At 43.3% G+C, this 23,550-nt stretch overlaps 1 protein-coding gene across 2 annotated transcripts in view; it reads left to right on the plus strand.

The window, feature by feature from the left end:
* The first annotated feature begins 7,105 nt into the window (after positions 1-7,105).
* NXPH2 (neurexophilin 2) overlaps positions 7,106-23,550 on the plus strand; it is a 44,139-nt gene continuing 27,694 nt past the window's right edge. Inside the window, exon 1 of one of the 2 annotated variants that reach the window (XM_075092832.1) lies at positions 7,106-7,697. In XM_075092832.1, the coding sequence (XP_074948933.1) occupies positions 7,644-7,697 (54 nt within the window). In that variant the 5' untranslated portion in view covers positions 7,106-7,643. Of the gene's footprint in view, positions 7,698-13,763; positions 13,965-23,550 lie in introns of those variants that run through there. The other variant, XM_075092830.1, reaches the window with a different exon arrangement.

A 23,550-nucleotide genomic window follows, 5' to 3' on the forward strand; every position in this document is an offset into this window, starting at 1 on the left:
CTCTCAAGTCACAGTCATCTTTTTAGCACAGCTCTGTGACTTTTTATTTCATAATATTAAGTTGGAATTTTTTTAGCAGAATTACACAGCAGATACTTTTGTCCTAATGCAGATTTGCCTATTTTGTCTCCTGGATCAAACATAAACCACATGGTACAGGTGTGCTGATATGGTTTCTTCATATTCTATGGAAAAACAGTTAAAAAATTAAAATTCAAAAGAAAAATCTTCAAAAATAAAACAATTTTAGAACTCAGAACCTTAAAGCTAAAGTAAACAGGGTAGCCCTAGTGTAAATGAATCTCACACGAGGGCCCATTCTAAGTGATAAAATATCCCTTTGCAAGAAATTAACTGATGAAATAATAGACCCATTTATGATTAGGAAAACATATTAAAAAATCTGAAGGTGGGAAAAATACCCCTGAGAGTATTAAAGCAGGGACACTTTGCCCTCAAACGCTATGATTGCTCTATGTGAATGTTTAGCATTGCAATACATCTAGCTAGTATGACTTCTAAAACCAATTTTATTGAATAGCTCTTTTTACCCAGTTACAGATAACTCATTTTCCTTTAAAGCAGAGTTTTCATTACTTTTTTCTCATTACTGTATCTTCCAAAATCTTTTCCATGTTCCTGCTCTGACATGTCTAGCTATAGTTTATAAACTTTGGAAGTTTAACTCTCCTGGTAAATTATAATACATCTAGTACATTTTAAAATAAAAAACTGTGGACAATTTGAGCAATCTTAACTTTACACCAAGTGTAAAGCACTATCTTACATCAGAATTAATCTCTGCCTAGAGTATCCCCTGCACTTTCACATAGGAACATAAAAACATTGAGGGTGATACAGTAGATTAAATAGCGAACTTGTTTCACCTGACAGTTACTCATATGCCTCAAGTTCAGGAAAGTTTCTCTCTTCAAGATGTTTATTGGAGACTAAAGTCAATTAAGTTGGGCAGATGCTGAAATACTTTCTCAAAAAGGACTTCAATACAGTCTGCAGCACTTATCAAAAAACATTTGATTCACAAAGCAAAATATATAAATAGATACAAAACTAAAAAACAAAACAAAACAAAGCCCATCACACGAATAACTCACATTTCTTGTAACTATTACAGCTGAAACCCTTCTAATTCTTCCTCACATGATAAAATATTATTATTAATGGGAATAGACGTAATCAGGGAAAAAAATGCTGGAATGTTACGTTTGGTCTAGTCTTTGTAGAAGCAGGAAGATCAGTCACCAAATTGTCTTCTAAGTCCTATTGTATGAATTAGTTTAATATTTGCTCAGGTATTCTGCCTGGCATTAGACTTAGACTAATGATCACTGATTTCCAGATGTCCCTTTTTATTCATCCCTTCATGCTCATAAAAAGGTTTAAAATGTATTGATCATCACCAGTGCGTACCTCTCAGTTTCATTTAGTGACTTTCTCTCACCAGTCTTCCTCCAGTATCGTCAGCATGTCTACTCAAATGTTTGTTTTATCAAAAGGTTGTATTTGTCCACAGAATTAGACCTGGATGGGCCTTTGTCTTTACTCACGGATCTGTGCTCATTGGTAAACTGTGTTATACTTTGCTTGCTTGGATTTTAAAACTTCTTTGAGTATATGGAAACTCTAGGAACTCAGAAGGAGTTAGTAAGTACTAGTGACTCATCTCTCTTTCTTTCAAATGGGTTTCAAGATCAAGAATCAAGTTAAAGGGTACAGAAGAAAAACAGCTCAATACAGTGGTCCCTCATAGCCTTCTAAAACCAGGCTTTAAATCTAAATGTGTAATGGACTCCTCTGAGGATCTGAACTAGAGTTTCTCAGTGCTACAGCACAGATCCATTACCTGAGTTCAAGCAGGAGCAGTAAATAGCAGTAGCAGACTATTATTCTCTCTTTAGAATAGTCACTATGGAGAAGCCCAGTACACTAGCTGCACTGAGAAAAAGACTTTGTGTGTAACCCAAATTAAGCAATGTGATGGAAAATTCCAGTGGACAGGCAATCTGAGCTCCAAGCCGAGGTTACAGGTCAACTTAAAGACAAGGGAGATGAGTGAACATGAGTAACACAAATGAGAAGGCAAGAGGATGGATGGCAGAGAGACAGGAAGTGCTGCTGTTGATGCAGCTGTAGAGAAAAAAGTGATAAAAATAAGACTTAAAAATTATATTAAAGTCATCACATCTAGTGAGAGAACAAACTAAAATATTCTGGCTGCAATGTATGGAATCTGGAGAACAGGAGGACCCAGGAGTACCGACGCAGAATATGTCAGCTTGCCGAGTCTTGCTTGGGGAAGCAATGCTGCTAACATCCCTGCATGGACTGGAGGAAAACAACTAGGTATTGGTATACAAAAAAATGGGAAGCTGAAACAGGCGTATTTGCTCAGGGTGTAGCCAGGCCATTTTGAGGAACCAGTTGTAGAAAATCAACCTGTAATGATTTTTAAAAAAAACTTCACATAGTTAAATTAATGGATAAACAAAAATAGGCTACAGCTTAGGTTCCTAAGGTCTGAGTGCCAAGTGTGCTAGGCCTAACTAGATAAAAATTAATATTTAAAGATAAGCACAGACCACAAACAATGGCAAAATATTGATAAACAAAGCTAATGTGCTTTTTAGTGGTCAGAAAGTGCAATAAAGTGAGGAGCATAAAAACTCACTTGAAAAAAGTAGCCAAGATTCTTCAGCCTCGTACAGGAGTATATGGAAAGAAAAAACCAAAGGCACTCTTTCTTTAGGATGAAGAAAGAATTAAAGATAGTCTAGATGTGCCCTCAAATGAATCTCCTCCTTTAGTTTTCAATATGAATGAAGATTCATAGAATCATTAGATTCTCAACATTAGGGCAAATGCAGCTAATACAAAGGGCAGGAGAAAATGGAAGTGGAAGTTGTAACACCCGTGGTAAAACTGAAGTCCAACAGTTGCTATGTTCAGACAAGAGGAGATGCAGAAGCGATGGGAGGCAATCTCCGCTCCAGAATTTTGAAATAACCAACATGGGAAACTGCAGGTCAGGTAGAAGAGATTTGTAATGAATCTTTAAAATCAGGAATGGTATATACGTAGAGCAGCAAATGCAATTCTTACCCGTAAGTATATGGAAAGAAAGAAGAACACAGCATCAGCAAAGACAAGCTTTAGAAATATGCAAAGCTGCTGAAAGCAATCTGCCAGAGGAAAAAAAAGGCTTGGAAACATGGGTAAATGGAAAATTGGATAAATTTGTTTGGGTTTTGGTTTGGTTTGGATTGAGGGTTTGTTTTTTGGTTTTTTTTCAGAAAGGTAGATTATCCTAGGATGACGAATATTTCATTACCAGCCTTTGATTGGGTTACTAATTTTCCAGACAAATGAAATAGAGTCATCTGTCAGGACTTCACGTCAAAATGCGATTGGATGTCATGAGGGGAAAAATTAGATAGGCTGGAGAAGGTGATTAGGAAGATATTGTGAAGATGGTAAGGTATGGTTTAACAGGTTGTATTCAAAGTCTGGAAGGAAATAACTAATAGGGTTCATCAAAGATTGATCTTGGGACTACTACTATTCAAGAAATTAATTAGCAATACTGGCATAAAATTTAGGACCTTGCTATTGAAGTGTGCTGCTGACACAGAACCGGTAGGCAGTCAGCAGAGTAAAGGATCTGGATAACATATTGGAACAACGGGAACAATAGAGAAAAAATATAATTGTGATGCATTCTTGACAAGGAGAATACAATAACAGCGTGTATCAGAGAATATACTTCCAACAGAGGTAGATTAGGCATTAATGATGTTCCACAAGACCACTAACAGTTTGTATGTTCACCCACATTCAAAAAAGATTAATTAATTCCACTGGGAATAGACAAAAGAGAAGTTTTACTAGACTAGCACAAGAAATGGAGTGCTATTGCCTTGAGAGAGATGGCCTGGCTGACATAGTTAATAAAATTTGAGAGGGAATCTGTACCTTATAAATTTTTTGGGCTACACATTGTCAGAAGGAGGAAGAGGAGATCATGAGAAAGCAGTGACTGTAAAAGGACAAGTGTGTATAAAACCAGCTATCAAATACAGTGTATCTGGAAACTAGAAGTTAGAATAAGGTTTCCAAATGCCAGAGGAGTTTATTTTTGGAACAGCTCCCTAATGCAGTGTGGGACTTCCCCCCCACTCCCAATTAGCTAATTTCAAGATGGATCTTGAAGAGTTTCCAAAACGAACCTACACTTCAAGGTCTGCAGTCAAGGGAGATGGACTGAATGACACAGGCCGCTCTTTCCAGTCCAGTGTTTCTAACAGCTGGAAACAGAGTGAGGAGTCTTAGGACTAAGAAGAGCAAAGGTCGATGTCAGTGTTTTGAATTAACTCAGAGGAATGAGATTTAAGAATTTAATTGAGGTTGAATGACAGATGGGTTTGATGCTAACTACAGGTTTTACTTGTTTGCTCTTGTAAATTACTTGATAAAGGAATAAAAATTACTATTGACTTTGTGCACAGGCATTAGAGATCATGTGTTAATCAGATATTTTTCACTGTCTTGTAGCAGCCAAGATGGTTTAGTAGGACCCTGAGCTCTTAGTTTAGTTTCCCCACAGCTGGATCACCAATCTATTTCGAGAGAGATTAGGATTACTTCCTGCAGTGTACAGCTGTTATTTCCTGAGATGAACCAACTCTTTGTTATTGTGTCTGAAAATCAGACCAGCAATTTTTCCTTTCCCCATTTAAATGACGTTTGAAGATCACGCTAACATGCCAAAGCAAAGGAATGCAAAGCGCCAGCCTTACATTCTGTTCTTAACCAACAGCACCGTGACTTTTCTGGGAAGTAATACAAATAACAATAATACTTATCACTTACTGTGCACGGTGCTTTTCATCTTCAAAGCGCTTTACAAATATTTACTGCTAGTTAATCTGGAAAAAGTATGATTTAAGGCCAGCTTCTGATAGCTTGTCTGACAAAGTTAATGTCATTTAAATCGAGTCCGTTTGTATTTAATAGGATAGAACTACAGTACTTTAGTTTAAACACTATTGTTCCATTAAAAGCCAATTATAGAAATTCAGCTTTCCTTGAATTTATAGAGCACAGCTTTTCATTTAAAAAAAAAAGATCTATCTAAATACTTCATCCGAATTTAGCCTTCGTAATTCTAACTAATTGCATAGCAGCCTTTTCACCCGGCTGCATAATGCCAATTCGCCAGGAGGCGCGACCACCCCCGCGCCGCGCTTGCAGGCAGTACCGCCTGCGAGCAGTAGATCGCGCTCAAGATGTTTCCATTTATTTGAGGGGCCGGAGCCCGGCCCGGCGCCGCCGTGCGAGCCCGGCTCAGGGTCAGCTCCCGCCTCCCGGGCTCGCCCCGGCACAGGGTGCTGGGGCCGAGAGCCCTGGGCAGCTCAACAGGGCGCTTCCTCACGGTTAAGCCAATAACGGCTTCATTTACATGTGCAAAAATGTAGTTTCAGTACCATAGAAAACATTATTTTTCGGTACTGAACATATGTGCAGCAGCATTTAACTACTTTCCATCCAGGATGTGAAGAAAACTTTTCGATTTAAATTCTAACAGGTAAATCCTAACGTATTTTATGCTGGTCATTCTATATTAGAAATAAAACCAAATGGTAGCACAGCAGCTTGAAGACCACTAAAATACATTATAATATATTGACTCGGTGACCATTGCTGTTTCAGTTGTTTCTCCGAATCTTTGAACCTCCTGCAAATGAACCCATTTCAGAGTAGTTCGGTTTGTATGTAGTTGCCTTTGCTATACACCAAGCATGTTTTCTGAACCCAAAAGAGAGAAGGCGATCCGTGGCTCAGTCGCATCCAGGTGATACGTTTCACGAGACACCCGGCAGCAGAGCCAGGAAAGGAACCGGTGGGATTTAACAACTAAATAACCACAATCGTTACCTGGTAAAATCATGGCTGCTCTCAGGTGCCATGAAAGAGCTTGCAAAGCTGCTTCCACTGGCAACAGTGTTAGCGGTTGAAAATACAAAGGTAGTCAAGATGTAACCTGAACACAGAGCTAGTAAGAAGATGAGACAGGGCAACCGAGAATGAAGAGGAAACTAATCTGCAAACGACAGGTAGGGTTTGGAAACTGAAACTGCTACCTCCACTTCAGCCCAGCGGCAGAGAGCTCGCGTTATCGCATCTCACGTGAATGTGAATTACCGATGAGCAAACGCCGGCGCTGCTGGCCTCGACGCCGGCGTATCCGACACCAGTAACGGTGCTACCGCGTCAGTCCCCGGCGGCGTGGGAGGCACGTGCGCCGAACGTGGCCGGGGTTTGCGTCCCGCCTCGGCCTCCCGCGCTCAGAACTTTGTGTCCCTTTTCAAGATTGCCATGTTCGGAGGTTGTCCCCCCTGCAGCTCAAAAGCACAGTTTCGGGACAAAAGTTTCAGGCCGCTCACGCTCATCTCAAAAAAGGTTCTGGAGTGTATTCGTTAATTTAAGGTTATTAAATGGATGTATGCTCAGAGTGACTTCTTTGGAGACGCGTTCTCCAGCCCCGGGGCTCCCAGCTCGCTCGGGCGCCATTGCTTGCCCAGTGGCACCAGCAGCACCGCTCTCCCCCGCTCCCTGCGCAGCTCAAGCCCCACGCACGGACCCGCTGGGACAGCACCCCGTCCCTGTGCCCACTCGAGGGGACGCGCCCCCAGCTGTGGGGCACACGGTGTCCCCAGGGCAGGCTGAGGGCCCGGCCGTCCCGCCACGCCGCCTCACAGCCGGGGAGGGGAAACACGTTGTTTCTCCACAAGTCCCACGGCTGCCCACCCGCGTGGGGGCAGATCCACCCGAGAGAAACGCAGTTGTGACAGAGGGATTCCTCATAAAAACGGGACCGGGAGGGGGTGAACGTGAAGCCAAGCCCTTCACCTGACTCTCCTTTTACACCAGAGCGGGAGGCCACGGCGGAGCCGCCAGCGGCCCCCTGAGGGGCGGCGGAGCCGGGCTCGGTCCCCGAGGGCCGCCGCTCCCGCCCGGGCAGGGCGGCGTGGGGGGGGGGCGGCGGCCGCGGGCGGAGGAGGGGCCGCCGCAGCTTTAAACTTCCCGGGAACGGCCTCCCCGCCCGGGACAACGGGGTCTCCCCAGCGCCCGGGGGGGGTGCGCCGCCCCGCTCGCCCTCCATCCCTCCATCCATCCCCCGCGAACGGCTCCTCAACTTCGGCCCGGCCGGGCGGCCCCCTGCCCCGGCAGCACCATGGCAGGCAGCGGGGCGGCGGGGTCTGTCCGCCGGCACGCCGCCGCTCCGCCGGTCGGCGGCGGGCTGTGAGGGGACCTCGCTCTGCCCCGCGGGGGGGGGTGCGGCGGCCGCCCGGCCCGGCAGCGCCGCCGCCTCCCGCCTTCCCGCCTCCTCCTCCTCCCTTCCCGCCTCTCGCCCGCCCGCCATGGCCGCCCGCGGAGCCGAGCGGCGCGGCGCGGAGCGGCGCGGCAGTGCCGGGGTCTGGGCGCTGCCCGCCAGCGCCCGGTGAGCGGGGGGACAAGCGGGGCGGCGTGTCCCTGCGCTCGGTCCTGCCCCCGCTCCCTCCTCCCAGGAGCGGAGATGCGCGAGACCCGTGCGAGGGGAGCCGCCTCCTAGACCGGCAGCCAGGATGGTGCACCTGCAGCCCCTGCCCCTCGTCGTGGTCCAGGGCGTCCTCCAGCTCGTAAGTCTCCTTCCCCCCCCTCGGCCCCCCGCCGCAAGACCTCGGGGGTCGCGGCGCCCCCCCGGCCGAGGCGCCGTCCCCTCCGGAGGCAAAGCAGGGCTGGCTCCGAGCATCCCGCACCGCGCCACACGGGCGGGCAGCCTCCCGCAGCCCGGCGCCGCTTCTTGGGTTTGTTGTTTTTTTTTTTTCCCCTTTTTCTTCTTTTTTAAGCGGGCCCGCGTGTTGCTGGGCCGCCTCGCTGGGGCCGGCGGGGCTCGGCGGGAGCCCCGCAACACCCCAAACTCCCCCTTCCCGAAAAAAGTTTTCCGCTGTCCCCAAGCGCCTCTTTGCGTGTGCACGGCATCGCGGGCCGCGTCGGTCGAGCCGCCGGCGCTTTGAAAGCCGCCTCGCTTTTTCGGCTTGCTGCAGCGAAAAACCCTTGCAGGGTTGTTTGTTGTTGTGGTTGGTTTGGTGGGTTTTTGTGTGGGTTTTTTTTTTTTTTTTGTTAATTTTTATTATAAGCTGTCGCACGTTGTTATGCGCTACACATTCCTTCGCGCGCAGCGGGGAATGTGGGGACCGACGTGGTGAGAGGGTGCACTGCTGCAGGTGCGCGGTTGGAGACCGGTAACGCGAAGGGCGCAACTTCTCCCGAGGCCAGCGGCCGATGCCGCTCGTGGGAACTCGCGGCAGAAACGGGCTTAAGGTGCATGTTATGGCGGGAGAGGTTAGGGGGAGAAAGATCGGATTTGCGAAAGAGTTCGGCAGTCTTCACTTTAACAAGTGTCATTACGATATTGAATTTATTTTTTTTTTTTCCCCCGGAGGTTGTTAACCACTCCCGTAATTATTTCTAATTCGTGCAGCCAAAGTTATGCCTCTCTTCCCCAGCTGCCTGGTATCTGAAAGTTTGTCACTGTAGTCAATAGGGAGCGTGTAATAAACCTTGAAGGGATTAAACACCCTCCTTAAGAACTGGAGTCTAATATTACAGCGTGAGTTGATTGATTAGTTTTTGAGGGAGCTTATGTCAAATTCTAATCCGGTTTTGGATTGTGCTTGTCGTGTAATGTTTTTTGCTCCAGCACTTTATCACAGCAATGAAGTAGCGAGCTGCAGTCCTGCGATAAGGCACCCATTTCTTTCACACTCCTATCCTTTTGGACAAGAAAAGGCTGTTTACATTCTTCACATTCTTGCAGACCAGTTTCCAGCTCAACAGTGCGCAGGGGTGAGAGATGGGAAAGGAAAAAAGCAGTAAATGGATTGCAAAGTTGCTGAGCAGAAGGGAAGGAACTAAATAAAAACGCTCCTTCCTCACAACCTACGACCTCTCTCACTCACTCACACCCTCCTTTTTAGTTTTTTAGATATCGATGGGATTGATTGAGACTTGTATCAGCAAGGATTGGGTTAGTTACACAGTGTTTTGTGGATGATGTTGGGAAGTTGCTTGCTGTGGTCTTACGTGCCTTGAGTGAAGGTTGACTAAAGAAGCAAAGTAGCTGTCTTGACTCAAACAAAAACCACGCAGAGTCAGTGCAGGTGTTCAGGTGGATGTGGTGCTCGGCTCACCCGGGAGTATTCATTCTCTCTGCATTCTTTATATACAAACCAACAAAGTTTTGGTGTCAATTAGTTTTATAGCTTACATAAATCAGTTTAAATAAAAATCAAAGCAAAATGAGAGTGTGTGAGATTTTTGAGGCATTTTAGGTGTACCTTTTAATGCTAATCTATTCCGAAAAAGTTGTGTAAATACATTTTGGCGTGCTGTTACCAGAACTCCTGGTTAAAGTCTGGTTAAAGTTACAGCTTGCTATAAACTGAGTGTGGAAATATTTGACGCCAGTCGTAATGCATTGAATACAAGTCTCTGTACTATTCTTTGTTCTCTGGCCAGTATTTGGAGTAACCAGTGGCTTCCTGGAATCTAATTAGCAGTTTTAACATGCAGGCGTTGGTGGTACTAATTCTTGACTTTTTTAACCAAAGATCAACGTGGTTAATATTAATACAACGCTAAAGGCTCAGCAGTTCAGCCAAGAAAGAAAGAAAAAAATGTGGGTTTCAGTGTTGCAGTACAGCAGCATTCTAGTCACCCAGAAATGCTACCGTCAAACCCGTCCTGATGGTGCAATTTTTAATGAAACAGAAATGATGGAATGCAAAATATTTTTGCACTACATTTTACTGAAGGTAGAAGAACTTTTTTTTTTTTTTAATTAGATTTAACTTCAAAAGCTTGCTTGGCTTTCAAAGGCAGAAGTGTGTTATCTACTTACCTACTTTTTAAAGATGCATAAATGTAGGCTAAAACCCATGTAAAACTTTACAAATCTGAGGACATGCTAAAGATTATGGCAGACAATCTCACTAGATTTCAGGGAGCAGTGTTACTAGCTGATTGTTTATATGCTGGACCTAATATTCTTCAATCAGAAGTTCATGTTTTGTGCTTCTTTAATAGAGTATGGATGTATTTTTGTAGAATATTCTTGGATTATTATTTGCATTACTAGGCGGTGTACCAGTATGCATGCAGTATGTGTATATTTCTTAAAACTACTTTGCATGTTTGTGTATATTAAACAGTAAGGAAGCCTGCTGTCGAGTCAGGTTAAGGTGCTAACTTGCTTCTGTATAAATGCATTCATTTTAAAAGACAGGTTTACCTTCTATTGTCAATATAGATCAAAACAATTTGCAATGCACAGTCAGTACACGCCTGGGCTGTTATTGATAAGAAGACCAAAAACTGTTGTGTTGTGTTGTATTATCGTTAGTAGGTACTCTTGCTTTACTGTTCATTTTCAGTAAGATTTTCCAATTGTCACATAATTGCTGAATGCCCTGTTAGTTCTCACTTTATATATACAAATAACGGAGTTCTACATGTTGGAAACTGAAAAGGCTGAGGTGTTAATGGTTTATCGTATGCCTGCTAGTGTTTTGTGAAGTTAGTTTTAAATGCCTTAAAGGAGGGGAACTTCTGCCACTTCCCTGGAAATATTATTTGCCATTTTAAAGAAGTCTTGTTCTTTTAAAAAAAAAATGTCAGTATTCAGTATTTTCTTTACATGTTATTAATTTGCACCTTTAAAATGTCATGTTTCATAACATTGTTTAAAATAGCTTATATGGGGTCTTCAAAATGTGTGAAAATTACCCATTTAAGACAGAAAGAGTGGAAAAAAAAAAAAGCTGTATATAGGCTTTGAATCAAGAAGTAGAGTTTATTTTAGCTATAGAGATATATATATATATATAGTATAGCCACTACTTTTTCCCTTTGTCTTGGCAAGGTATAGTTACAGACAAACACTCACAGACAGGACAGGGTAATGGAGCACCTTAACTATTTGTTAATTCCTGCATCTTTGCAATCCGAAGTTAAGAAAGGATTACAGCAGCATTTTCTAGTGCCTGTAGTTAAAGTTGCATCAGCATTCCTACCAAGAAACTATCTTCTAACACTGTCATTGGGCAGAGTTGCCACCATGCTGTAAACCTGGGAATCAATTCTTTTACAAACCCTTAAAAGCGGTTAATTTCTTCCCAGTAGTGTTTGTGTAGATGAGAAATAATTCAAAAAAAGACAAAATATGTTATTTTATGATTTTTTTTCTCCACAAAGATTGAATAGCATTTGATATGAGTGATATTCAATGATGGATTATGTTTGTCCTGGACTCTTCAAGGGCAGAAATTTTAATGTATAATGGAAAACAATGTGTCAGACAATTAAGGCTAAAGGTTTTTAAAACAGAGTTTAACAACTTGACCTGAAAAGAGCATTTGTAACTTTCTATAGTACAAGACGTTGCTTCATACACAGAACTAGCTTGAAAAGTGAGATAAAGATGCATATTCGCTTAGAATACGTATACCACGTGAGGTGTGGAAACACAGAGTTTCCTCCTGGCTACTTTAATTTTTGTCTCTGTAGCCTTGCAAACGTGGTCTGCGTAGCATGCTCTTGCAGTTAGAATCAGATATAGGCACCATACAAAACTCTCAACTCTGTTTCGGAAAGGTAAACACTTCCCTCTGGTCATCCTGAAGCGCACAGGTCGAATTCCATCCCCCTTAATTTCAGGGAGATCTTTGTCATGAAATATACTGGGGCCGACATGTCATGTGGTTTATTTTGGTATTTTTCCCGATGCTGTAGGCTTTGTAAGCCTGCATCTCATTCCTGTGTAATAAAGTAATAGAAGTAACCCAAGGAATGCAGGCAGGTTGAAGTTGAAGACAGCTCAACAAATGCTGGTTTCAGTCATTTGAGAATTTATTATCCTGAATGAGGAGTTATGCGTTAAGGTGGATGGGGCTGGGTTTACTTTACGTAGGAGGAGGTTAACATGCAACGCTAAACTCAACTTGTCCTTACGTCACATCTTTTGACCTAGTTCTGTGGAATTGGTGACTGGTATTTTTCGGTTTATTTGTAGGTTGACTGGGGCACAGAAAGGTTATGGATCCTGTTTAAAATCTACAGCAGGTCTGTTTCACTGATGTCCACTAGAGCACAAGATACCTCAGGCTTCCGTAGCACAGGGCATGTAAAATCCAAGTCTCAATCTTTGCATCTGTAACATAGCAAGTATTTTTCTGTCATTGTAAAACACTTTGAGAGCTATGTGTCAGAGATGTGCTGCAAGTACTTCTTGTGACCGGCAGTGCAGTGTAACCGACAGGGAAGCGAAACAGAAAGATTGGCGGAACCCAAACACTGATTTGGGATGCACTGATCAGTCTTGCCTTTCCGTTTTGCTTCCTGAGCCTTGGTTTCTGCAAGACGGGAACTCGGGCATGGGAGTTGAAAGGGTGTAACAGCAGAAACCACTCACTGGTCTGGACTTTAAGGGCATCAAGACCCAGAGAGGTACAGTCCTGCTTTAGGTGCAGCAAATTCCTCCTATACTGTTGAAAATTTTACCCTTAATCAACACTACACAAACAAAAATGTACAAGGAGAAGCAAGAGCTACTCACCATGGCACGGCATGGGAAATGAGCACTGGGCAGTAACCGTCACTGGGGTGCCAGCAATTCGTAGCCTGTGACCCATGGGTGACATGTTAACCTGCATCTGGCTGAAGTATTGAATAAGACATGGTAGTTCTTGGGCACTTCTGGTCAATAGCTGTGATAAGGAAAGATCGGCACTAGTCTGTGCAGAAGGGTTTTAAGACAAAAGCTGTAATTCCATAGGTGCAGAGAGCGAGCTGTTCTGGTGCTCGGGGAAGACTGTCACTTTGAGTCTTTCACATGTACTTGTCAATGTAACAAAACCAAATGCTGCAAGGAAAACGGAAGGATTCTTTGCTTTATCACAAAATTGCTTTGGTAAGTGACTATTTAAAAGCATGTGTACTTCACAGGACAGTGCATTTGCTCTGTTAATCTGTCTTCTAGTACTGATTTTTGCCCACCTCTTTAACTGACCACTCCGCTATACCCATTATAAAGCAAAAATACTGGCCTTGAACTTTTTACTAGATCAAATGTTGCAGAACTAGAAAAGAGGAAAGTGAAAGTTCCTGTTCGCATGACTATTATACATTCATCCTGAACTTGATTTCCAAACATCCTATTTTGCTGCAGCTTTGGCCTTTCACTTCCAATCTTAAACATGGTTGTATATTTCCCCAAGCCCATTCATTGTTCCCATTCCATTTTCATTCTCTCAATTTCCCGCGGTGTTTGTAGCTGTAGTTTGTTTAGGTAGTTAAAGAATCAATCAGAGTTAAAGAAAACAACAGGTGGGCCTGCTAGGTAGGCTCAGCGTCCAGCAGAGAATCACTACTGTTAAGTCCATGAGAGTCACGTTTCACCCTCTTAGGGTCTCATTCCCCCAGTTTAGCACTTTTCACACATGCAGGTTTTCTCTGATACTCTATCTATATTCGTCCCATTTATCTTTTTCCTTGTGGTTCATACTTTAGAAACTATTACTGTACTTCTGTAGCATTGAAAATGTGCTGGCATCTGTGCAGAGTCGCGCAACACCGTCGTGCCTGCACGTCGAGTCGCGCAACACCGTCGTGCCTGCACGTCGAGTCACGCGGTAGGGAAACACCTTGCATTAAATGAAGCGATGGAGGAGCCTCAACATAAGGCTGCAGCCCAGGAGTCTGTACCTTGTGGCAGGGCTCTGCAGCATGGAGCACGGGCTGGAGCCCTAATGTTCACCTGCTCCCAGATTCCACATACGAGGCACTTGGGATGCTGGAAAACCTGTGGGTCCTGTGCAGAAACGTGGAAGTTGCCGGCGCTCTGCCAGGTGAGCGAGAGGTGGGATGGTGGTGGGGTGGATGAGTTTCTGGACGAATCTCGCACAAAACCTATGAGATCTGCAGGTCAGGACTTGGAAAACAATGGTAATTCCTTTCCTGTAGGGAATCTCCTTGTGGGCTGGTGTTCTGTGTCAGCTACAAGCTCCACTGCAGTTAACAAAGACATTCAAGGAAACAAATTAAGAGTGGAGAGGAAATAAAGGGCTATGAAGATGGGTCCACAGTTAAGACCAAGTAGTTTTGCCCTTGCAGCAGAGATTTCAGTGCTGGTGTGATGCTCTGCTCTCCCTGGAATGGCAGCACTTACTGTAAATACAGAATTTGAATGACTTGACTGTAATTTAAGGTAGAATTAAAGAGCTTTAAGAGCTGTAGTTCTTGAGATAGGTTTTCTCTTTGTTCCAAACGATTGGTAGTAATAGAAGCTATTATTAGCATGGAAGTGAAAATGAAAGAATAGGGAGAAATAAAAAATAAAACTAAGAATCTAATGTCTCTAAAACCAGTTTTTATGTGCATTGGGACCAATTATGGTTATTGTGTCATTACAGTTGCATAGTTGAGGCTACTTCGAATGCCCTAGTTCTGCTTCTCCAGATCCAGCAAGTTTGGTTTATGTTTATGATCACTTTAGAATTTCCTGACTTTATAGAACTTGGTTTTGGTGATGACCAGGTATTTCTAATACTATGAATCACCAGTATAAACACAACCTTAATTACCCATTATCTAGGAAAATAAAACACTGTGTATAGAAGTGCTTCCATATTTGTTCTGTTATTATGTAGAAGTAATGGCTTTTATGGTCTGGATGGAGAAGGAGCTGGCTGTGCTTGAGGCTGACCTGAAGAAAAAGAGCACAGGGACTTGGCTGAGGGAGTTAGAGGTGAATATGAGTGGCGGGAAGAAGATGGAAATAAAGCAGCTCCCTGGGCAGGTGGAGTGAGCCTGAGCAGTTGCTGCAGGAAGAGAGAGACAGACTGACAGTAGCAAAGAATACTCCCACAGTGACACCAAGTTCTGCATGTGAGGGGCCGTGATGGGTCCTGTCTGCTGTTATTCTTCCCACTGGAGAAAATTTGGAACTGGGATTTGGAAAATTTGGAACTGAGATTATTCTTCCCACTGGAGAAAACTTGGAAGTGGGATTTTTCTGACCAGCCCCTCAGCAGGGAAAAGCAAGGAAGGAAGATTTGAGCTCTCTGACTTATTCCATCTCTTTGATTGTAAAGTCTGGTGACTGCCATGAGCAGCTGAATTTTAGCGGTGTACCACATGCTTTCCTCAGATACAATTCTAATGTATCTACGTTTTTAATACAATAACACAATAGTCTGGTATTTTTTGTCTCCAAAAGGCAAGCAAATATATAATGAAGAGTATGTATTTAAATAACAATGAACTTTATGTTGGTTATTGTCATCTTGGCGCCATGTATTTGGAAACTGAGTAAATTCAGGGTTTGTACTAGAGAGAATACGTGAAGGTCATAAAGCTTTATCCCTCCTCCTAATTGACACTTTGAGGAGAAAAACCTAAAACACAGAAGAACCTCCTGAATATATTTACAATATATTTTAATATAATTTCAGGACAAACCATAATTATAATATTTCATAAAATGCGGGGCAGAGGTTGCATTATGAGGCCATGGTCTACATGAGTACATGTAAACTCCAATGTACTTCTTTGGTTCATGGGGTTCAACCCAATGTCAGTCTGGAAGTCAAATATGGGAGCACAAGTCAGTGCCGCTAAATCTTGCTGAGAGACCAGAGCAGCAAGGTTTAAACCTAAGTATGTCTAAGCAACCTCCAGATATAAATGCAAATTTAAATCCAGGAGAAACAAGGTATGACTGCTGGTTGTAGGCCACATGGACCTGTTTGCATGGTATTGCATGTGAGAAACTAAACCCCTTATTTCATAGATTTTAATGTTTAATTTGGGGATAATTACAAAATCCTTCTCTGGTGCTTTATTTTGTTATGGATTCTTAAAATACACTTTTAGTTTGGAGCCTCCTTGGTTTAAAAGCAAATAAAAATCTCTCTAAGATATTCAGAAATAATAAAAAAGAAAAAATTGGGAAGTAATATCTTAAGTAACTTAAAAATGAAACTTCAGTCTTCAGACTTATTGTTTTTTACTTTAAAATTAAAGCACTGTAACAGCTGAAAAAAGTTACTGAATCTGATCTTAATTGGACAGTGACAGGGACGTTTTTGGAGCGACATAATGTGGAACAAGGGAGGAACGAAGCCCAGTCTTTCAGTTTCTTGAGCAAACAGTGTGCCAGGGAGAAGGCTAAAGCCTGGGCTGTTTTCCACTCATTAAACTAACAAAATGCTAATCATCTTTGTGGAAAGATTCGTAGTAGATAATGTTACCTCTGTCGCTGTGGCACCACGGAAGAGTTATCGGGTGTGTTAGCCTGGGCTGCTCTAAATTAGATGTTTGAAACACTTATGTGTGACAATCACTAACCAAATTGCACCTCACCTCCTTTTAAAACAGATTAAATTTTATCCATTGGCTAATTTCAATTCTGACACCATTCAAAGCAAGGAAAAGACTGATGTTAAACTCCTCATCGGGCTGGGACAAATCCTGTGATACAGCTGCAGTCGTATCTGACTGCTTCATCCCGCTGCTGAGCTGATGTGTAGTTTACAGTCATTGAATTAGTCATCCAGTACTGGAAACATCCATTTCTGAGTTAATTTTGAATTAAACTGCATGGTCTTCTGTGCTGAATGACAAATCCATCAGTCTTCACGTTCCCCTGGCTTGGGTCTGCTCTCTGCTGTACAGAAGTCTCTGGCCCTCCAGGGAGCTTTTGCAACCTGTACTCTGCCATGAGCTGCCTGCCTGCCATCTCTTTTTCTGCCTCCCTCCCCGCTCCATCCTCCTGATGTTTTTTTCAAGTAGAGAATGCTCAGTTCTTCTGGGAGAAGCAGCGGCTTCCTCACTTGCCTCTTCCTCCTGGAGACGCCTGCCTCATCCGAAGTATGGTAGCCAGGACCAGGTAGAAAGACTATCTTCCTTTCTACTGCCCAGTAGAAAAAATATTTCACCTTTGTTTTTTAAAGCAAAACGTACTGTATTTGTACACTAAACATATTAAATAATTAGAGACACCTTACTGGAATATATTAGTGGTCATTAGTTCACCCCTTGCTGTCAGCTGTCTGTCCAAACTCTCTGGCAGCAGATCAATCAAAGGCTTTATCAGTTTTGCATCCTAGGTTGTATAATGTACTTCTACAGTTTCCATTTAACATTGCTCATTTTTTAAACTCAGTTGTTAAAAGGCAAAATCTGAGTGGATATCCACTACTAAAGCAAAAGACCAGAACATGATGTGGGAGATGTCATGCTTTTTTTTTTTTTCTTTTTTAAGAAGCAAGTTTTACAGAACTGCAGATGTTACAGACACTGCACTGTTTCTCTAAAAAGCCTATTTTTCCTTTCTGACGCCCTCTCCCTGTCAAGGTCTTGCTGTGGCAGTGAGCTCTGGTGTGTAAAATTTAGATCAAGACCAACAGATACAACAAACTGCATTTCTATCACATTAGCATTCTGGGGGCACAGAAGGTTTTTTGTTTCTTTTCGCTTTCTCTCCTTCCTCCTAGAACCCAAAATCCCAGATTTTTTTTTTCTACAGCAGTTCTGGTGAAATCACGGCTGATGTTTTTCCTTAAAGTTCTTAAAGTAGGAGAGCCATTCTCATCCATCTCACTCTTCAAGCCTCTTCTTATTTTTCTTGTTGCTAAAACTCAGTATCCAGTTCCTGCCACTAACTGAAGTTAGCTTAAAAAAATACCAATGTAGTTGAGTGTCTGACAGGAGAATAAATTCATTGTTGAGTTAGAACCTATTTGATTTAGAATAAATGAAATGCCTCTAAATGTAAGAATGAAAAAACATGGCATACCTCATACTCAGATCCACTTTATGGTATTCAACCCATAATAATTCTATTCAGATATGTATGACCTAGGTATTATCAGCAATGGACAGCCTAATGCTGCTGTAACTAAGGAATTTAACAAAACCTTTTTGTGGATATTGGATGGGATCTGTTACTCTCCTTGCTTAGACTGAAAGTTCAGTGTTGCAGGTTTTAATACTTAATGTTGAACAGTGGGGGAAGGAATGAATTTGAAATGGCTAACTTTGTCTTTATGATGACTAAGAATACCATTCTGCAGAAATTTGCCTTCTGATGAGTTTGCAATATTCTTTCAATGAACAGCACAGTTATGTTTTTGGTGGAGTAACAAGATTAGTATAGTGAAAAATACAAATATAATAGGTGGTGTATGTTTCTTGGGTTCTGATGGATTGGGTTGTCCAATTCAAATTAACTACTAGATTTATTTTTACTTGATGTCAGTAAAGCTAGTAACTGTGAAGGAAATTCAACTTGATGTTGTATTTAGATATTAAAACCGTAGTCCTGATAACACAAACCAGTAGTCACTTAACCAACTTGTCCCATACCAGTGATATTAATATCCTGTGCATTCAGGAAATATAGATCTAAACTCATCTATGAGCAAGCAATAATAAAGCTTGCTCTACTATGAATATGTGTCCTATGTCCTGATTTCCGTCTTACCCACTACACACGCAGAGTCATGTAGGTTGGAAAAGACCTTAAAGGTCATCGAGTCCAACCATGAACCTAACAGTGCCAGGTCACTACTAGACCATGTCCCAAAGCACCACATCCAAATGTCCTTTAAATACCTCCAGGGATGGTGACTCAGCCACTTCCCTGGGCAGCCTCTTCCAATGCCTGACAACCTGTTCAGTGAAGTAATATTTCCTAATATCCAACCTAAACCTCCCCTGACATAACTTGAGGCAATTTGCTCTCATCCTATTGCTTGTTATTTTGGAGAAGAGACCAACCCCCACCTCACTACAGCCTCCTGTCAGATCACTGTAGAGAGCGACAAGGTCTCCCCTCAGCCTCCTCCAGGCTAAACCCCCCCCCAGCTCCCTCAGCCACCCCCCAGCACACTTGTGCTCCAGACCCTGCCCCAGCTCCATTGCCCTTCTCTGGACACGCTCCAGCCCCTCAAGGGCCTTCTTGTCCCGAGGGGCCCAACCCTGAGCCCAGCATTCGAGGTGGGGCCTCCCCAGGGCCGAGCACAGGGGCCCCATCCCTGCCCGGCTCCTGCTGGCCACACCAGTGCTGACACAAGCCCGGCGGCTGGTGGCCTCCTTGGCCACCTGGGCACTGCTGGCTCATGCCCAGCCGGCTGTCAGCCAGCACCCCCAGGGCCTTCTCCGCCGGGCACTTCCCAGCCCCTCTGCCCCAGGCCTGGAGTGTTGCCTGGGGTTGGTGTGACCCAAGGGCAGGACCCGGCAATTGGCCTTGTTGAACCTCATGCAGTTGGCCTCAGCCCATCAACCCGGCCTGCCCAGATCCATCTGCAGAGCCTTTTGGCCCTCGAGCAGACCAGCCCTCCTGCCCAATCTGGTGTCGTCTGCAGATTTACTGAGGGTGCACTCGATTCCCTCATCCAGATCATTGATAGAGATATTAAATAAGACTAGCCCCAACACTGAGCCCTGGGGAACACCGCTTGTAACCAGCGGCCAACTGGATTTAGCTCTGTTCACCACAACCCTTTGGGCCTGGCACTACAATTATTCAATAGAAATCTAATTAATCTTGAGATTACCAGCTCTGTCAGATCCGACTGAAGTGCACAGATTGGTTGAACAGTTATTTGAGTGGACTGACATACAGCTGATGGGCAACAATGTCACAGGAAGCTTGACTTTTTTAGAAAATGGGCTAAAATAATATTTGAAACAGAAATGAGTCTGAAAGCCAAAACACATCTGCATCCCAGTCAGAAGCTCACCAGGACTTCCTGGGGTGGCCACATCTTAGAGTTTTGGTTGTTATTGCATAGATATACAGAGGCTACAAAAGATATTTTAATCTTTCCTTGGCTGTAATGAAAATGTGGGCTAGTTTCAAAATTCATTTGTTTCAGGCTTCTCTTCAGAATACTCAACTGGAAAAGGAGTAGTAATCAATTTTAGTGGGGCAAGAAAACCTACACAAATAAAGTTTTTTTTTTCTCATCTCTTCAGTTTGAGAATAACATCTTAACTAAATGTGGTCAGGAATTTTATTACATTTCTGGAAAATTCAAAATCATTAGAAGATAGTACAGAGTTACCCCTGCCACAGCTTTGGATTAAACACCGGCAGTTTGCGTGTGGTGCCTGAGAACGGGATTCAGCAAACTCCCCACATGGAAGGGAGATACCTAGCAAGGTGCCGAGAAGAAAGGAGCAGTAGCTTAAAATGTATCCCTATTAGAAACTTCAGAGCCCCCTTCTGGGTTGCAAGGATGCCTTCTTTCACTTAGACTAGCAGGCTTTTTAAGGGAAGCTGGCTAGCCTAAGGTAAAACCACTTTTAATGACTAATTAATAAATAGGTGATAATATCTCCATTCTCTCTGTGCAAATAAGTCAGCGCTTATCCCCTAATTAGGGTAGCAGAAGGGAAAGTGAGCCTGCATCTCTCAAGACAGTATCATATTTATCAAGGTAGACAGTATTCTACAGGAGGGTTCTCAGTCCCTGCCCCCAAAGGTACTGAGAGCTGCTTGGATCTGCTTTTTGAAGGAAGACAGAGAATAAGTACAAATTCTTTTTTTTTTTTCTTTTTTTTTTGAGGTGGGATATGTATGTTCTAATTCAGTGAGAGCAGAAAAGTGGCTTTCGTTTCACACCTAGCAGATGATGTACTTGCTCCTGCATGGAGACACTGGATTAAAAAACCCTAAAAAATAAAAGAAAAAGTGGTGGAGGCATCATTGCAATAATTTTTTCCTCTTTCTTTGACCTGAGTCAAAGGTGTGTGAAAACCACACCTTGGATTGGATCCTGCAACAGCAATTGATGAAGGAATGCCTAGGTTTGTATCCTGAGGGAGCTCATACATGGATTAGAAGCTCAGGTGCTCAGCAAAGCATGCTCCAAAACAAACTAAAGGGAATTTGCATTCTTAAAACATAAGGACTACCTGAGTCATGTGTCTTACAGTGTGGTTTTACAGGCTATAGATTTAGGATCTACTCATCCATTATGAACCCTGTGGAAAAACAGTACTTGCTGTCTCTCAAGCTCTCCTTGCTCTTTTGTTGTTTACTTTAGCACATGGATACCAGGGCAAGATCACAGAATCACAGGCTGGCAGGGGTTGGAAGGGACCTCTGGAGATCATCCCGTCCAACCCCCTGCTTGAGCAGGCACACCCAGAGCAGGGGCACAGGACCGCGTCCAGGCGGGGTGTGAATGTCTCCAGGGAAGGGACCCCACAGCCTCCCTGGGCAGCCTGTGCCCCTGCTCTGGCACCCGCACAGGGAAGGGGTTTGTCCTCATGTTCAGGTGGAACTTCCTGTGTTCTGATTTGTGCCCGTTGCCCCTTGGCCTGTCATTGGGCACCACTGAAAAGAGTCCAGTCCCATCCTCTTGATACCCACCCTTTAGATATTTATAAGTAGTAATGAGATCCCCCCTCAGCCTTCTCTTCTCCAGGCTGAACAAACCCAGGTCTCTCAGCCTTTCCTCATATGGGAGATGCTCCAGTTCCCTGAGCATCTTGGCAGCTCTCTGCTAGGCTTGCTCCAGCAGTTCCACATCCTTCTTAAACTGGGGATCCCAGAACTGGACGCAGCACTCCAGATGTGGCCTCACCAGGGCAGACCTCCCTCGCCCTGCTGCCCACACTCCTTTTAATGCATCCCAGGACACCATTGGCCTTCTTGGCCACAAGGGCACGGTGCTGGCTCAGGGTCACCTCGCTGCCCCCCAGCACTCCCAGGGCCTTCTCAGCACAGCTGCTTTCCAGTAGTTCAGCCAACTACTGGAAGATAACCAATATCTTCCTGTGATGTAGGATTACTCATACTGAACACTTCCTAGTATTCTTCCTTAGTTTTTTTTAGAAGGTCCCATGATAATCCCTAGGAAGTTTCACAGCTGGCAGTATCATATTGTTTAGTAAGTTTTTCCTAATACTGTACACAACATTTTCCTAATTCCTTCCTGTTATGCTTAGCTATCTTCTTTTCTATTACTCATGAGGCACTTCGCTTTAGGTTGCATTATTTGCCTGTTCCTGGGGACCTTTTCCTCAAAGAACTATATGTGTTAGCATTGTGAGTCACAGCAACTTTTGCCTCTTTAATGGTCTTTTCTAATGATAATGCATGTTTGAGTGACTTCCACCTCTTTTTCTTCCCTCCTTCCTGTTGGTTTTCACAGAACATCTTAATGAAAAGATATCCGCCGTGCTGACCCAACTTTTTAGGGTTAAAAAATGCCATTGAAGCGTATAGGACTGTTGGAGAATATGGCAATTTTGCAGATGAAGAAAATGGGCTAGGTTCAGGAGGAAGGCATTGTATTCTGAATAATTTTCTTGGACATCACCAAAAGGCAGGATGAGTACAGTTACACGGTTTTGATCAGCTCAGAGAGAACATTCTTGTATCTAACCAGAAACATTACCAATCTCCCCGACGGATTACTTCTGTTGCAAGCTCTTCAGGGGTGCCTTCTGCTTCGTGTACAGGGATGAGCACACATCGGTGCTCTGAGTAAATACAGTAGTGGCTGAGAAGAAGAATAACAGCAGGAATGCAGGAATTACACATAAACAGGTTGTATACCTGAATATTTTGCTCAGTCTCTACTTTCTGATAAAAGACATATCCCATTAATTCCTGAGGGACGTGTTTCTTTCCAAGCAGTGACAACCTTTTTAACTGTCAATGCGTAAGAAAAACTTCTGTTGAAAGATGCTGTAAAAAAGCATCAGATGTTCTGTTGCTATAAACCTTACATTGCTTCAAATTTCCTGTTCCTGAAAGAAATACGTGTGGAGTAGTCTGTTAAATAGCCTTCTCACCTGGAACCACCACCTGTTTCTCATACAAGTCATCATCTTTAATAGATAAACTTTCCATTAAGACCTAGACAAAGTGCCAGTTTTTCTTGCAGTGGTCAGAACTAAGAACAAGAAGTGTGTGGGAGAAATTCATCAATTTGGTTAGGAACATCAAGGTACATGCCTATCTGAAATATAGACCGTATGGAAACACAGATAGGTTGAGAGAAGGCTCCAAGTATAGAATTATTGACCCTGGAGGATAAGATACAAAATAACCTTCTTAGGCTGTACTCTGTCAATTTTAAGTAGTATTTGCAAGGTGAGTAGTTTTACAGTTTCATCCCCCTCAGCAAAGATTTAATAGTAGATACATCAGAGCTTTTCCTGAATCTTTTTCTTTTTATAAATTACACTACTGTAAAAGTATATTAATGTTCTCTGCATTTACTAATGTTCTGTAAGACAGTGTAAATAAGTGCAACTGATTGATGTAACTCATAAAAGTACATAAATGCGTCTGGTTTTCCAATCTGGTTGCTCATTTTCTGATTGCGGTCTCAATTCTGGGACCAGCTGGTGGAGCTCTCTCTATGGTGTGTCACAATCCCGGAAGCGATGGGGTCTGCATACTACGTCCAT

Source organism: Phalacrocorax aristotelis, chromosome 5 (assembly GCF_949628215.1).
Source record: "Phalacrocorax aristotelis chromosome 5, bGulAri2.1, whole genome shotgun sequence".
Taxonomy (NCBI): domain Eukaryota; kingdom Metazoa; phylum Chordata; class Aves; order Suliformes; family Phalacrocoracidae; genus Phalacrocorax; species Phalacrocorax aristotelis.